This window comes from Centropristis striata, chromosome 16 (genome assembly GCF_030273125.1).
Source record: "Centropristis striata isolate RG_2023a ecotype Rhode Island chromosome 16, C.striata_1.0, whole genome shotgun sequence".
Taxonomy (NCBI): Eukaryota; Metazoa; Chordata; class Actinopteri; order Perciformes; family Serranidae; genus Centropristis; species Centropristis striata.
In genome coordinates, this window is record NC_081532.1 from 26,260,163 (window position 1) to 26,274,545 (window position 14,383).

At 39.8% G+C, this 14,383-nt stretch overlaps 2 protein-coding genes and 10 non-coding genes across 12 annotated transcripts; all 12 read right to left on the bottom strand.

The window, feature by feature from the left end:
• Positions 1 to 4,527: 4,527 nt before the first annotated feature.
• On the bottom strand, positions 4,528 to 8,535 carry LOC131987760 (large ribosomal subunit protein uL13). The gene is made up of 7 exons (XM_059352622.1): positions 8,530 to 8,535; positions 7,315 to 7,387; positions 6,513 to 6,578; positions 6,192 to 6,293; positions 5,435 to 5,520; positions 5,168 to 5,227; positions 4,528 to 4,784 (listed from the first exon to the last, which is right to left on the bottom strand). The coding sequence occupies exons 1-7, from the start codon at positions 8,533 to 8,535 to the stop codon at positions 4,575 to 4,577; spliced, it is 603 nt and encodes a 200-aa protein (XP_059208605.1). The 3' UTR covers positions 4,528 to 4,574.
• On the bottom strand, positions 4,942 to 5,017 carry LOC131988860 (small nucleolar RNA SNORD50). The gene has a single exon (XR_009395906.1). It is a non-coding gene; the product is annotated as a small nucleolar RNA SNORD50 (small nucleolar RNA).
• On the bottom strand, positions 5,289 to 5,367 carry LOC131988858 (small nucleolar RNA SNORD34). The gene has a single exon (XR_009395904.1). It is a non-coding gene; the product is annotated as a small nucleolar RNA SNORD34 (small nucleolar RNA).
• Positions 5,621 to 5,696, bottom strand: LOC131988862 (small nucleolar RNA SNORD50). Its single transcript, XR_009395908.1, has one exon. It is a non-coding gene; the product is annotated as a small nucleolar RNA SNORD50 (small nucleolar RNA).
• Positions 6,382 to 6,462, bottom strand: LOC131988851 (small nucleolar RNA Z195/SNORD33/SNORD32 family). The gene has a single exon (XR_009395898.1). It is a non-coding gene; the product is annotated as a small nucleolar RNA Z195/SNORD33/SNORD32 family (small nucleolar RNA).
• Positions 6,651 to 6,732, bottom strand: LOC131988853 (small nucleolar RNA Z195/SNORD33/SNORD32 family). Its single transcript, XR_009395900.1, has one exon. It is a non-coding gene; the product is annotated as a small nucleolar RNA Z195/SNORD33/SNORD32 family (small nucleolar RNA).
• Positions 8,536 to 10,974: 2,439 nt separating the features above from the next.
• Positions 10,975 to 14,318, bottom strand: LOC131988204 (large ribosomal subunit protein uL13-like). The gene is made up of 7 exons (XM_059353278.1): positions 14,190 to 14,318; positions 13,481 to 13,553; positions 12,752 to 12,817; positions 12,431 to 12,532; positions 11,884 to 11,969; positions 11,617 to 11,676; positions 10,975 to 11,231 (listed from the first exon to the last, which is right to left on the bottom strand). Exons 1-7 carry the CDS (start codon positions 14,277 to 14,279, stop codon positions 11,022 to 11,024), a joined length of 687 nt encoding a protein of 228 aa, XP_059209261.1. The 5' UTR covers positions 14,280 to 14,318; the 3' UTR covers positions 10,975 to 11,021.
• LOC131988861 (small nucleolar RNA SNORD50) lies at positions 11,391 to 11,466 on the bottom strand. Its single transcript, XR_009395907.1, has one exon. It is a non-coding gene; the product is annotated as a small nucleolar RNA SNORD50 (small nucleolar RNA).
• Positions 11,738 to 11,816, bottom strand: LOC131988859 (small nucleolar RNA SNORD34). Its single transcript, XR_009395905.1, has one exon. It is a non-coding gene; the product is annotated as a small nucleolar RNA SNORD34 (small nucleolar RNA).
• LOC131988863 (small nucleolar RNA SNORD50) lies at positions 12,073 to 12,148 on the bottom strand. Its single transcript, XR_009395909.1, has one exon. It is a non-coding gene; the product is annotated as a small nucleolar RNA SNORD50 (small nucleolar RNA).
• LOC131988852 (small nucleolar RNA Z195/SNORD33/SNORD32 family) lies at positions 12,621 to 12,701 on the bottom strand. Its single transcript, XR_009395899.1, has one exon. It is a non-coding gene; the product is annotated as a small nucleolar RNA Z195/SNORD33/SNORD32 family (small nucleolar RNA).
• Positions 12,891 to 12,972, bottom strand: LOC131988855 (small nucleolar RNA Z195/SNORD33/SNORD32 family). The gene has a single exon (XR_009395901.1). It is a non-coding gene; the product is annotated as a small nucleolar RNA Z195/SNORD33/SNORD32 family (small nucleolar RNA).
• Positions 14,319 to 14,383: the final 65 nt, after the last annotated feature.

A 14,383-nucleotide genomic window follows, 5' to 3' on the forward strand; every position in this document is an offset into this window, starting at 1 on the left:
ACATGTATTGTTAAATTGAATTTATACATTTATACTTATACTCTTACAGACCGTTTTTACACTTTATTCAAGGGCGAGGACCCCAACAGCGAACAATCAGAGAGCGACTCAGACTCCTCCTCTGACTCAGACTCCTCGACGTCCTGAGCGCTGTCCAGCTCGGACACAGGTTCTCAGACTGGCAGTGACAGTGAATGGGACACTGTGTAATGTTGGTGATGTACCATGATGGTGTATTGCTGTGTTGTTTTGTGAAGAAAATTATGTTCTTATAATGCAAATCACATTTCTAATAAAACACTGTCGAAACAACGGGTCATTCTTTAGAACAATCAAAAAAACAAACACTATATATTTTCAGAATATAATACAGAGGAGAATAATGAAAACAGTTCATCTAAGTATAGGGGCCAGTCCACCTGCCATTCAATCATTGTGGCAGTTTTGTTCTATTATTGATTTTTGGATGCCGGCACTTTGCTTCTCAGTTAAGAAAAACATGGACCTACTTTTCTCATAGGTATATATTTGACTAAACTCCAACTGTCTTTTAAGCTTTTTCTTCTTCTTTCTTTAAAGCCAACCTTTGAGACTTAGAATAAGTTTATCCCCATTCAGCGGTGACACCAGCAGAGACTGGAAAAACTTTCCTCTAACTGTTCAAAGAGGTAGTCATCTTGTCCATTGAGCTTCCACATTAAACCCACACACACCAAAATTTAGCACATTTTCATCAGGAATAAATTAAATATGTTATTCAAAGAGTGCACCCTAAAATGCTCCTCTGTGCTAATCTGATTCTAAAGCTATCTTTGATCAATAATGACTCAACAGCATAAGCATGAGTTAGACTGTAGAAATGAGACGTTACTGAAACATCAAATAAAAGCTTAAAAAAGTAATCAGCTCATGCTGGCATGTGGGAAAGGCCTTTTTATCATTCTCATTACTCACGCTTGTGCGTGAACTCTGTGGTAAAACATGGACTGCAGCATCGGTAATCTTCCAGGTGTGTCAAGTCAAGTCAAATTTATTTATAGAGCCCAAAATCACAAATCACAGATTTGCCTCAAAGGGCTTTACTGACTGTACATGATACGACATCCTCTGTCCTTAGACCCTCACAGCGGCCAGGGAAAAACTCCTCAAAAAACCCTTTTAACAGGGGAAAAAGAAGAAGAAACATCAGGGAGAGACAGAGGAGGATCCATCTCCAGGACGGACAGACGTCAATAGATGTCGTTGTACAGATCAACAGAGTAGAATAGAGGAGATAGAGGTTGAAGGGGGAGGACCACAGCAAGACACCCTGTGAAAGAGAGAGCAAAGAAAAGTGCGAGTACTCTGGGAAAATAAAAGCTTGTGACATGTATTATTGGGACATAAGAGAGAGAGAAGAAAAGAGCAGCCAGCGAAGTGAGACAAAATAGAGTTTAAATTCATTTTTGCTCAGAAGTCAGTACGTATAAAATGTTGTATGGATGAGTATTAAAATGGTTAAACTAGTTATACAATTTAAAAAAAAATCAATTTACTTTCCTGCCATGACAGCACCCTCTACATTAGTTTTTGACTCTGCACATTAGTCATTATGTCGTGATTTGAATCACAGAATAACACGGAGCTGCTACTGTCAGTTTTGACAGTCTGGTAATTTGTCAGATCTTTGAAATAATTACAGTGCACAGTAGCTGCAGTATCACTCTATTTTATGTATCCTCCAAATTTCAGTTTGGCTTTGAATCTCATCCATTTACAGACTGCATGTTCAGGGTCCCACACAGATGAACAGCACACAGCAGCCAGCCGAAGGAGGAAGAGGAGGATGTCTATAACTGTTGGAGCCCACAGGAGCAGTTTCAGACAATCATCTCTTCAGTCTGTCTCAGATTGTGTGATTAGAAAGTGATCAACTGCAGGCAGCATCATCCAACAATCTCTTTTAGGAGCCGTCACAGTGATTTCTCCATCTGTTTATAGGAGACATGACGTCCCTCCTTAACGCAGGTAGACAGGCGTCTTTTTGCCTCCTGCCTCATCCTCAGCGAGCCTCTTTTAGAGAAGGCATCTGTGTTTATAGTATATGTACATCTATGAGACAGAAGATAGACATAGAAAGCATGGGGTGTCTTGCCAGCTTGAGCTAATACAAGAAATCCTGCGTACAACACATGCTTTAATCAGAAGGATAACCAACGATTCACATTAAGAAAATGATCCCAGACCTGGTTACATTTCCCTTTGTTATCATTCAACGTTGCTATCATCAATTCATAGGAGGCATTATCTGTCATCAGCTTAACCCAGTCAGCAAATTCTGGTCCAGTCTGACTCTTCCAGTGGTGAAGAATAATTCTAGCTGCAGTGATGAAGCCTGTCAGTGCTAAACCCAATTCTGCTTCTGATATTCCTGGTGGTGACCTTGACCTGTCTCCCAGTAGGCAGAGCTGGGGGGGTTCTGGTAGAGCTTTTCCAAGCCATTCACTCAGTTTTCCTTTAACCTCTTTCCAGAAAGGAAAAACCAAAGAGCACTCCCACAGTGAGTGTAAGTAGGTCCCTGCCTGTGCATTACACTTCCAACACATGTTCTGTATCAAGCCCATTTTATGGAGCCTTACTGGTGTATAATACTACCTGTGAATAATTTTGTAATGCGTGACTTTGCCACAGACGTCCCTGATGGACCATCCTGTGTTTATTAATATGTTTTCCCAAACATCTTCCTCAATGTCACAATTTAGATCTCTTTGCCAAATTAGTCTTAAATTATTAAATTTTATTTATTTTACTTTTTTAACTTTGGCCACTCCTAACTATGTCCTTTTAAACATTGAGCAAGACTGCGGAGAGTTTGTTTTTCTATGTTCCAGTGGGTTTTTCCAGTGATTTTTATTTAGGAATGGGAATAAATTACTTTTGTGGATGGAGGACTTGTTTGGCCAGAGGCATTAAGTCTTCAGGTTGTCCTTCTCATTCTTGTAAAAGGTTTTAAAATATCCATGGGCAGCACCAGGAATTTCTCCCTGCAGTAGTTCAGTAGATGATGATCACACAGGGTTGCCTAACAACTGTCATGTGAAATGCTGGAATATTTTACTTCTTGAGATCAAATCTATTAAGGCAGTAAGATTTGGATTCTGTGCCCTACACAATTCATAAAGACCTGCAGCTAAACCATGCTACGTGTTAAGTAGGTCCTCTGCAAACAGTAAACACATGGTGAGTGGATGCTGTCATGCAGAAGAACATGGGCCAGTTCAGCTTTGATTAAGGGATCCATATCATTCATTTTCAGTAACGTTCATTAACAATTTACTTTGTCATCTCTTACCAACTCCTTTTGGAGCAAGAGGGAATAACTAAAGACCTCGGAGTCTGTCTGATTAGGAGGTGCAGAAAACTGCTCAAAGGGGCACAAGAGGATGCTCATTCCTCCCTGAAACATTCTGTTGTTTCACCAGAAATGTGCAACTTCATTTTGACTATTTTGGCCTGTTCAGGAAAAAAAAAACCCTGTAATATCCTGTACAGTGGGATTACCTCCAAAACAGTATAAAGTGGTATCTGTACTGCTTTGTAGTTAATGTTACATGTAGTTAAACACTTATCAGGATTGTGTTTATTTTGCAATCATTTTAAAGCAGGTAAAGAAGAAATTAATCATTTTACATTAGAAAGTACAAAGTTTTTTTGACAAGGATATTGGCATATCCTTTTAAAGCAATGAAGGGCATTTTTTTTTAATTGACTGACTATTTTTTGTCATCAAACTAAAGCTCAATTCATCTTTTAGTTATACTTTATTTCTACAATTTATTTCACAAGTGCAACACTGCCCTCTGCTGGTGGACATGTACAACTACAGTGAGTTCAGGTCAACACTCCATTTTACCCTGTAAATTATATTTTGCTAAAAGAAATTTGTTTATACCACTGTGGTGTCAATCTTGTCAATTATTCCCATATGCATTTTAATCTGTCAGATAAAATCAAATTACTGCAGTAAGAGGCCAAAGAACTCTAATCCATGGCAGGTGTTGAAACAAATGGAAAAGTGAATATTTTTTAGAGCTAAAAATGTAAGAGATGTTCCAGAAAACCGCTAGTTAAAATTTTAACTAACCTGTTATTCAGGGGTATTATACCTTTCCCAAAGCCAATCCCAAGCTTTTACAGCACCATACAGCTGTGGTTAATTACATGTGTACAGCACATTATTTCACTTAATCACATTAAATTAGATGCGATTGAGCTATAAACAACCAAAACTGCTTCTCGAGTTCCACAGTGTGTCATTTGTTTGTATGTATATATGGCATCCTATACAACTTAAATTTTAAGCACTTTTCAGACCATGTAAACACTATTTTATTGCAATTATAACACTCGAGTCACATGTAAAATGCAACCAATCCCCTACTCCATATTGATGGTTTATAGATTCAATGTTACTAGCATGCTTACCACCAATTCTCTTTATTTCAAAATAAGTGCAATTATCAGCCATGAGGAATGAAAAAGTCAATACACTTTCTATAAACATTTATTTTCTTTATTGGCCAGGTTTAACCAGCTCAGACAAGGACTCCATATTGTTTCAGAACGTCTGTGTATTTTGCAATTTTGCCCTCAACGTTCTTCTCTGCCTGCTTGGTCAGCTTGATTATTGTCTTTTTCTTGCCGTAGCGGAGCTTAGCCTTCTCCTTTCTCTTCTCCTCCAGGGTGGCTGTGATAGCCTGGTACTTCCAGCCCACCTCATGTGCCAGACGCCCGAGGAGGGCGAACTGAGCGGAAGAAGAGTCAAAGTCAGTACACAACACAGTGCATCACAGGCAATAAAGTCTAAATTTACAGATATTTTCTTCAAAGAAATATATTTTTGCATTCAAAACGTTTGTTTCAAGCTTCAATTTACAAAAGAGGTCCAACTTGTCCAGACTCAACTCAGTAATCAGATCCGAAAAGTTTGTCTCATCAATAGATGATCAGCTTCGGGATAAATTTCTCATCACAGTCAAGTAAGAACTGTTGTTGCAGGTAAATTGAAGCTTTCTGAGTTGCGTTTTTCCATGTCTGCAAATTTTACAGCCAACTAAGTGCTACAATTCAAGTCAAAAGGGTGACCTTCAACTCTCACTGGTCGACTCTTTAAATATGTGTAGCTCACCTTGCGAGTGGGCTTCAGACGCACAATCTTGAGAGCAGCAGGAACAACCATGCGCTTCCTCTGTGGAGGAAAAAACAGTCAGACAAAGAAGAAAACAGCACATCGATATACAGATAAGCTAGCTTGTCTCAGACATGATTTGTTTTCAAAGTTACTACTCAAACAAGGTAGGTAAGGTAATTGGGAACATCACAGACAGCAGAGTTGAACACATTTGGGCCAAACAGGAGATAATGTGGCCCTTTGTTGTTAACTGAGGTTCCTCACCTTGTCATAGGGCGGGGGGATACCGTCGAACACCTTCAGCCTCTCCAGAGCAGCCTGTCCTCTCTTGGTTTTGTGGGGCAGCATGCCTGTTAGCAGAGACAATGTTTAGTTCAACACATGTTCAAACTGCAACCACTACAGCAGTATCAAAAGGATTTGTCCTAGCACAAATGTATGGTCCTGCTGAACTCAGCAATCAGATCCGAAAAGTTTGTCTCATCAATAGATGATCAGTTTCGGGATAAAGAGCTCATCACGGTCAAGCAAGGACCAACTTGTGCTGGTCAGATCATAGCAAAGATCACCCTGTACTACATATGAGGGCTTAACCCACTGAGGCCTAAAACGCCTGTAAAACCTCTGGGCGATTTTAAAATAACCCCCTAAAACCTGAAGTTTTTCTGGAAATTCAACAGAAGTGTCAACGCTTCTACTAAATAGATTTTTCAGCCTCTGTAGCAGATAGAAATGAAATTCAAAAAGTATTTGAGAGCTTATACAAATACTACAAAATGACATATCTGCTTTCAAGGCTTCAATGGGTTAAAGCCTGCAAACCACTTTGCATTATTAAATATTGCATGCCTTAAATTAAACATAATCCATCTTCCATATGCAACCTAAACCTGAGGAAGGTATAACATATTAGCCCATTAACTTCACTTGAACTGGGCTAGCAAATTGTCAGTGCAAGAATCTTATAATAATTCCATGTTCTGACGAAAACGTTTTAGTGTCAGTAGTAGGACATTCTCACCTCTGACAGTCCTCCAGAAGATCCTGCTGGGAGCTCTGAAGTGGTACGGCCCACGAGAAGGGTTGGTGTTCATCCTCTTACGCAGGAAAGCCAGGTACTTCACTGTAGGAACATAATGCCAACATTTGAACAAAGTAGCAAAAACCTCAGGACAATCAGCGTGGCAGTGATCACTGCAGTATGTAACGCTGATGTCTCAGATGGTAGTGCATGTAAAGTGGTCTCATGGTCATTGAAACTCGAACAACAGTGGTAAAACATCACTGACAACAAGCATTATCAACAAAGGCTGAATTAAAAAAGGACATGTACCCTACTTACGCTTGTTGCGGTAGAAGTTGCCGGAGATGTTGATGCCTTCACATCTCACCACCACCACTTTGTGTCCTAAAACAAAAGTAAATCTTTAGATATTTGAACAATAAAAAAGGGCTCAGTCATGTTTAAGAATTTCTGCGTCTTGTCTCAGATGGTAGTGCATGTGAGTTTTTTCATGGTAATTAAACTCAACCAAGGGGGATAATTCATCATCACCGACAGACCAAGGTAGTGCACTCGCTTCACTGATGTTTACATGCACTTCATTTTCCAATATTAGTCAAAATTGAATAAGGGCGGTGTAAATAGCTGATCTGCTTGGATGTGCCAAACTAAGCCTTAATCCTACAGCAGCATTTTCCAGTTAAGACACTGGATTTGCCATTATTTAGGTTTTAGGAGTGGATTTTGGACTTGTAGCACATTTTGAACATGCATTTTAATTGGAGCTTTTAACCCCAGTTGCACACATTTCTGATTGTAATTATGAAATACTTTGATAGAAAACTGTTCTAATATGCCAAAATGCAGAGCTTACAAGCCAACCTTTTCAATGTGGTTGAAAACTGGCTGCAGTCGTTCCACTTATCCCAATTTTGACATGAAATTACATGTGAGGCAGGAATTGACTTGTGTAAGTTGGGTATAAGTGGAATATTCATATTCATCAGCCATTTGAACAGTTTAGCTGGAATATTGTCTTTTAGGAATAAGAGCAAACCACTGCATTTGAATGTAGTATTCTTGCAGCCACTAAGTGGAAACATCTTGATTAATACTTGATCATTATTAAATGAGAACTTACCCAGGAGAACCCGTTTGGCCACAAGGGCAGCGAGCCGGCCGAATAGATGGCCCCTGCCATCAAGCAGCAGAACCTGCAGATTATAATGAAAGAAGGGATAAAATAGCCATCACGATATAGAAATACTACTGCGACTCCAAAACCGAAAATCCATTTATCATTGCCAAGTAGAAACGTTTGCTAACTTAAAGAAACACACTGTTTCCTCCAGAGCCTCCTGTAATATCTGCCACATGGAGGTTACCAATAGACAGCACGTTAGCTTAGCATCAACACCAGGCATGCCACGTTAACTAGGAGTTTGATCTAGATAACGCATATAGACATGATCAAAACATCCTAATGTAAGAAAAACGAAGCACCTGCATCCATGTATTTAGCACACGTGCGCGCTGTTAACCAGACTTACACGTGATCATGAGCTAAGTTTGAGCTAACATGCTAACGGCGCTGACTGGTGAGGAAGCTGCCATGATGAAGCCATGTGCGCTCAGCGACGCTTAGCCGCCTCAAACATGCTTTAAAATAAAGTCTTAGGAGCAACACCAAACAAAACACACCTTATTGAACCCATAGATATATTGAACCGGTTCGCATCAGTAGGAGTAACTTCTGCTTCTTCTTCTTCTGCTTCTACTGCTTCTTCTACTACTGCTGCTGCTTCTACTTCTGCTTCTGCTTCTGCTGCTGCTTCTGCTGCTGCTTCTTCTACTGCTGCTTCTACTGCTACTGCTACTGCTTCTTCTTCTTCTGCTTCTACTGCTTCTTCTACTTCTACTACTGCTTCTTCTGCTTCTGCTTCTTCTTCTTCTTCTGCTTCTTCTTCTTCTTCTTCTGCTGCTGCTTCTGCTTCTACTGCTGCTGCTGCTGCTGCTGCTTCTGCTTCTGCTTCTTCTTCTTCTTCTTCTTCTTCTTCTTCTTCTTCTTCTTCTTCTTCTTCTTCTTCTTCTTCTACTGCTTCTGCTTCTTCTACTGCTTCTGCTTCTGCTTCTGCTTCTTCTGCTGCTGCTGCTGCTGCTTCTTTGGTGTTTTTTGGCAGTTGGCATCCTTTTCGTTGCATTTACCGCCATCTGCTGGACTTAAATTCTGTTTTTTCTGAATTCGTCCAGTTGTGGCAAGAAATCTCAGAAGGATTTTCCTCCCTTATCTACATTTCCCACCTTCTATTATATTTTTGAAATTGTCTCCTCTTATACCTTCCTTCTGCATCTCTACCTTCATCCTCTCCCTTTCATACCCAGGACACACTTACCACATGTTCTACTGTCTCCCTCTCCCCACAGTTACACTGACCAGTTGCATGTTTTCCTATTATATTAAGTGTGTTATTTAACCTACTGTGCCCTATTCTTAGTCTACTTATAATGACTTGTTCTGTTCTATTGTCACCATAACACCCTGCCTCCCCTACTACACTTTGCAGTTTGTATAAATATCTCCCTTTTATCTCCCTCTTCCAGTGATGCTTCCACTGATTCATTATTTCTTTTCAGATTAGACTTTTCCCCTCTGCTTTTGATAATTTTACTTTCATTTCCACCTCCTCTTTTTTTACTGCTTCCTTAGCCATATTGTGTGCTTTTTCATTTCCTATTAACCCTTGATGAGCTGGAACCCACATGCACACTATTTCCCTCCCCTGTTGTGTCAATCCAGATGTTTTTAACAATATTTCACGTAATATTTCCTGATGTGTTTTGGCTGTCCTGTTTTTAATGCTTAATATTGATGAAACTGAATCGCTACACATAACTACCTTTCTTTCCCCCATGACCTCCACCCACTCTACAGCCATTAGTACTGCACATAACTCCACTGCATATATGCTGAAATTATTTGATGTTCTTTTTGACAATGTGCTATTATGACTGGGAACCACCATTGCTGCTCCTGTTTTCTGCTTCTTCGATCCATCTGTAAAAATGTAAATATATTCCCCATATTTAACACCTGTGTGATTATAAAATTCCTGTACTAAATCTGCTTTTTGATTTCCTCTCTTGATATTCAATATTTCTAAATCTATTCTTGGTTCCTGTAATGTCCATTCTGGTCTTGTTGTTCACAGAACTGTTGGGCTGAATTCTATTTGTTTTATTTTTAGCTGCTCTGCTATTCCCTCACTGACCCACTCAAAGTTGTTTTTTTCCTCTTTCCCTTTCCCCCCCCCAACACATTTCCATCACCCTTTTCGTTGGATGGTCTTTGCTGTGTCCTTTTAGGTTTGTCCAGTAGTTAGCTACAAGTTGTTTTCTCCTTAGCCATGATGGCATGTCTCCCGCTTCAGCCTGAAGGGAACATACTGGGGCAGTTTTTATTGCTCCTAAACACATTCTCAACGGTAGGAGTCACTCAAAATGAGAAATACCATATTACACGAATACAAAGCCAACACATGTGCAACTTATCACTTTTAGACATGCAATACTGTAAAAAATGTCTATAGATTTTAGGGTGAAAAACTTCTAAACCATGACAGTAAAAGGCCTTAAGAGGGAATAACTAAAGACCTCAGAGTCTGAGCAGTTTTCAGCACCTCCTAATCAGACAAAGGGGCACAAGAGGATGCTCATTCCTCCCTGAAACATTCTGTTGTTTCACCAGTAATGTGCAACTTCATTTAGACTATTTTGGCCTGTTCAGAAAAAATGTTCTTAAAAAAAATAACCTGTCAATAACCTGTACAGTGGGATAACCTCCGAAACAGTATAAAGTGGTATCTGTACTGCTTTGTAGTTAATGTTCCATGTAGTTTAACACTTATAAAGTCCACTACATCAGGATTGTGTTTGTTACATTCATTTTAAAGCAGGTAAAGAAGGAATGCATCATATATTAGAAAGTACAAACTTTTTTGACAAGGATATTAGCATATCCTTTAAAATATTTTGTTTTAATGACAGTTATGTTTATTTGTTGTCAAACTAAAGCTCAATTCACCTTTTAGAGTTCTACTTTATTTCTACAATTTATTTCACAAGCAAAACTGCCCTCTGCTGGTGGACATGTACAACTACAGTGCGTTCAGGTCAACACTCCACTTTACCCTGTAAATTATATTTTGCTAAAAGAAAATTGTTTATACCACTGGTGTCAATTATCCCCATATGCATTCTAATCTGTAAAATAAAGTCAAATTACTGCAGTAAGAGGCAAAAAACTCAAAACCATGGCAGGTGGTGAAATAAATGGAAAGGTGAATTTTTGTTTGAGCTTCAAATGTATGTTCCAGGATACAGCTACTTAAAACTTTAACCTGTTATTCAGGAGTACTATAGCTTTCCCAAAGCCAAACCCAAGCTTTTCCAGCACCATACAGCTGTGGTTAATTACATGTATACAGCACATTATTTCACTTAATCACATTAAATAAGATGTGATTGAGCTATAAACAACCAAAATTGTTTAAGTGTCAAGTTCTACAGTGTCATGTTTGTATGTAGATACAGCATCCTATACAACTTAAATTTTAAGCACTTTTCAGACCATGTAAACACTATTTTATTGCAATTATAACACTCGAGTCACATGTAAAATGTAACCAATCCCCTACTCCATATTGATGATTTATAGATTCAATGTTACTAGCATGCTTACCACCAATTCTCTTTATTTCAAAATAAGTGCAATTATCAGCCATGAGGAATGAAAAAGTCAATACACTTTCTATAAACATTTATTTTCTTTATTGGCCAGGTTGAACCAGCTCAGACAAGGACTCCATATTGTTTCAGAACGTCTGTGTATTTTGCAATTTTGCCCTCAACATTCTTCTCTGCCTGCTTGGTCAGCTTGATTATTGTCTTTTTCTTGCCGTAGCGGAGCTTAGCCTTCTCCTTTCTCTTCTCCTCCAGGGTGGCTGTGATAGCCTGGTACTTCCAGCCCACCTCATGTGCCAGACGCCCGAGGAGGGCGAACTGAGCGGAAGAAGAGTCAAAGTCAGTACACAACACAGTGCATCACAGGCAATAAAGTCTAAATTTACAGATATTTTCTTCAAAGAAAGATATATTTTTGCATTCAAAACGTTTGTTTCAAGCTTCAATTTACAAAAGAGGTCCAACTTGTCCAGACTCAACTCAGTAATCAGATCCGAAAAGTTTGTCTCATCAATAGATGATCAGCTTCGGGATAAATTTCTCATCACAGTCAAGTAAGAACTGTTGTTCCAGGTAAATTGAAGCTTTTTGAGTTGCGTTTTTCCATCTTTGCAAATTTTACAGCCAACTAAGTGCTACAATTCAAGTCAAAAGGGTGACCTTCAACTCTCACTGGTCGACTCTTTAAATATGTGTAGCTCACCTTGCGAGTGGGCTTCAGACGCACAATCTTGAGAGCAGCAGGAACAACCATGCGCTTCCTCTGTGGAGGAAAAAACAGTCAGACAAAGACAAAAACAGCACATCCATATACTGATAAGCTAGCTTGTCTCAGACATGATTTGTTTTCAAAGTTACTACTCAAACAAGGTAGGTAAGGTAATTGGGAACATCACAGACAGCAGAGTGGAACACATTTGGGCCAAACAGGAGATAATGTGGCCCTTTGTTGTTAACTGAGGCTCCTCACCTTGTCATAGGGCGGGGGGATACCGTCGAACACCTTCAGCCTCTCCAGAGCAGCCTGTCCTCTCTTGGTTTTGTGGGGCAGCATGCCTGTTAGCAGAGACAATGTTTACAAGTTCAACACATGTTCAAACTGCAACCACTACAGCAGTATCAAAAGGATTTGTCCTAGCACAAATGTATGGTCCTGCTGAACTCAGCAATCAGATCCGAAAAGTTTGTCTCATCAATAGATGATCAGTTTCGGGATAAAGAGCTCATCACGGTCAAGCAAGGACCAACTTGTGCTGGTCAGATCATAGCGAAGGTCACCCTGTACTACATATGAGGGCTTAAAGCCTGCAAACTACTTTGCATTATTAAATATTGCATGCCTTAAGTTAAACATAATCCATCTTCAAAGTGCAACCTAAACCTGAGGAAGGTATAACAAGATTCACGAGCATATTAACTTCACTTGAACTGGGCTAGCAAATTCTCAGTGCAAGAATCTTATAATAATTCCATGTTCCGACGAAAACGTTTTAGTGTCAGTAGTAGCACATTCTCACCTCTGACAGTCCTCCAGAAGATCCTGCTGGGAGCTCTGAAGTGGTACGGCCCACGAGAAGGGTTGGTGTTCATCCTCTTACGCAGGAAAGCCAGGTACTTCACTGTAGGAACATAATGCCAACATTTGAACAAAGTAGCAAAAACCTCAGGACAATCAGCGTGGCAGTGATTACTGCTGTATGTAACGCTGATGTCTCAGATGGTAGTGCATGTAAAGTGGTCTCATGGTCATTGAAACTCGAACAACAGTGGTAAAACATCACTGACAACAAGCATTATCAACAAAGGCTGAATTAAAAAAGGACATGTACCCTACTTACGCTTGTTGCGGTAGAAGTTGCCGGAGATGTTGATGCCTTCACATCTCACCACCACCACTTTGTGTCCTAAAACAAAAGTTAATCGTTAGATATTTGAACAATACAAAAAGGGTTCAGTCATGTTTAAGAATCTCTGCGTCTTGTCTCAGATGGTAGTGCATGTGAGTTTTTTCATGGTAATTAAACTCAACCAAGGGGGATAATTCATAATCACCGACAGACCAAGGTAGTGCACTCACTTCACTGATGTTTACATGCACTTCATTTTCCAATATTAGTCAAAATTTGATAAGGGCGGTGTAAATAGCTGATCTGCTTGGATGTGCCAAACTAAGCCTTAATCCTACAGCAGCATTTTCCAGCTAAGACACTGGATTTGCCATTATAGCACATTGGACATACATTGCAATTGGAGTTTTTAAACAGTAGCACACATTTCTGATTGCAATTATGAAATACTTCGATAGCAAAATGCAGATAGCAAAATGCAGAGCTAACAAGCCAACCTTTTCAATGTGGTTGAAGAGTGGCTGTGTAACTTGGATATAATTGGAATATTCATATTCATTAGCCATGTTAACAGTTTAGTTGGATTATTGTCTTTTAGGAAAAAGAGCAAAGTCAAGAACATTATGTGCATGTAAACAGTCAACACTGCATTTTAATATAGAATTCTTGCAGCCACTAAGTCGAAACATCTTCATTAATACTTATTAAATGACAACTTACCCAGGAGAACCTGTTTGGCCACAAGGGCAGCGAGCCGGCCGAGTAGATGGCCCCTGCCATCAAGCAGCAGAACCTGCAGAGAAGGAATACATAGCCATTTAGAAAATTTTAGGCCTTAATGTCAAACCAGATCGACAGCCTATCGCTGATCACGCTATAGAAATACTATTGCGACTCCAAAACTGAATTCCACAGATCACTCCCAAGTAGAAACGTTTGGACTTAAATAAACATTGTTGCCTCCAGGAGCCTCCTGGAGTATCTGCCACATGGAAGTAGCCGATAAAGACAGCACGTTAGCTTAGCATCAACACCAGGCATGCCACGACAACTAGGAGTTTGATTTAGATAACGCATATTGACATGATCAAAACACCCTAATGTAAGAAATACGAAGCACCTGCATACATTTAATTAGTCCATTTGCGCGCTGTTAACCCAGACCTACACATGATCATGAGCTAAGTTGAAGCTAACATGCTAAAGGCGCTGACTGGTGACGAAGCAGCCATGATGAAGGCATGTCCGCTCAGCGACGCTTAGCCGCCTCAAACATGCTTTAAAATAAAGTCTTAGGAGCAACACCAAACAAAACACACAACACACCAAGGAGCCCTGTAGTTATCACGCACGTTTTAACTAAAAAATACCGAATTTTACTTCCACTGAACAGCAAAAAAGAGATAAAGACTCCGCAGCGGCTGCTCACCTTATTGAACCGGTCCGCCATGATGAGCGAAAAGAAAGACGCACGGGGCTGCTCGTGGTAAAAGGCAGGGGCCGCCGGAAGTGATGTCATTTTAATTTCTTCGTCGTGGGCAGTGTGCAAAAATATGTTTCACCGCCGCCTTTGGCTTGGAGGGAGAATAAATATATATATTTTCTATCCAATCGTCCAATAAT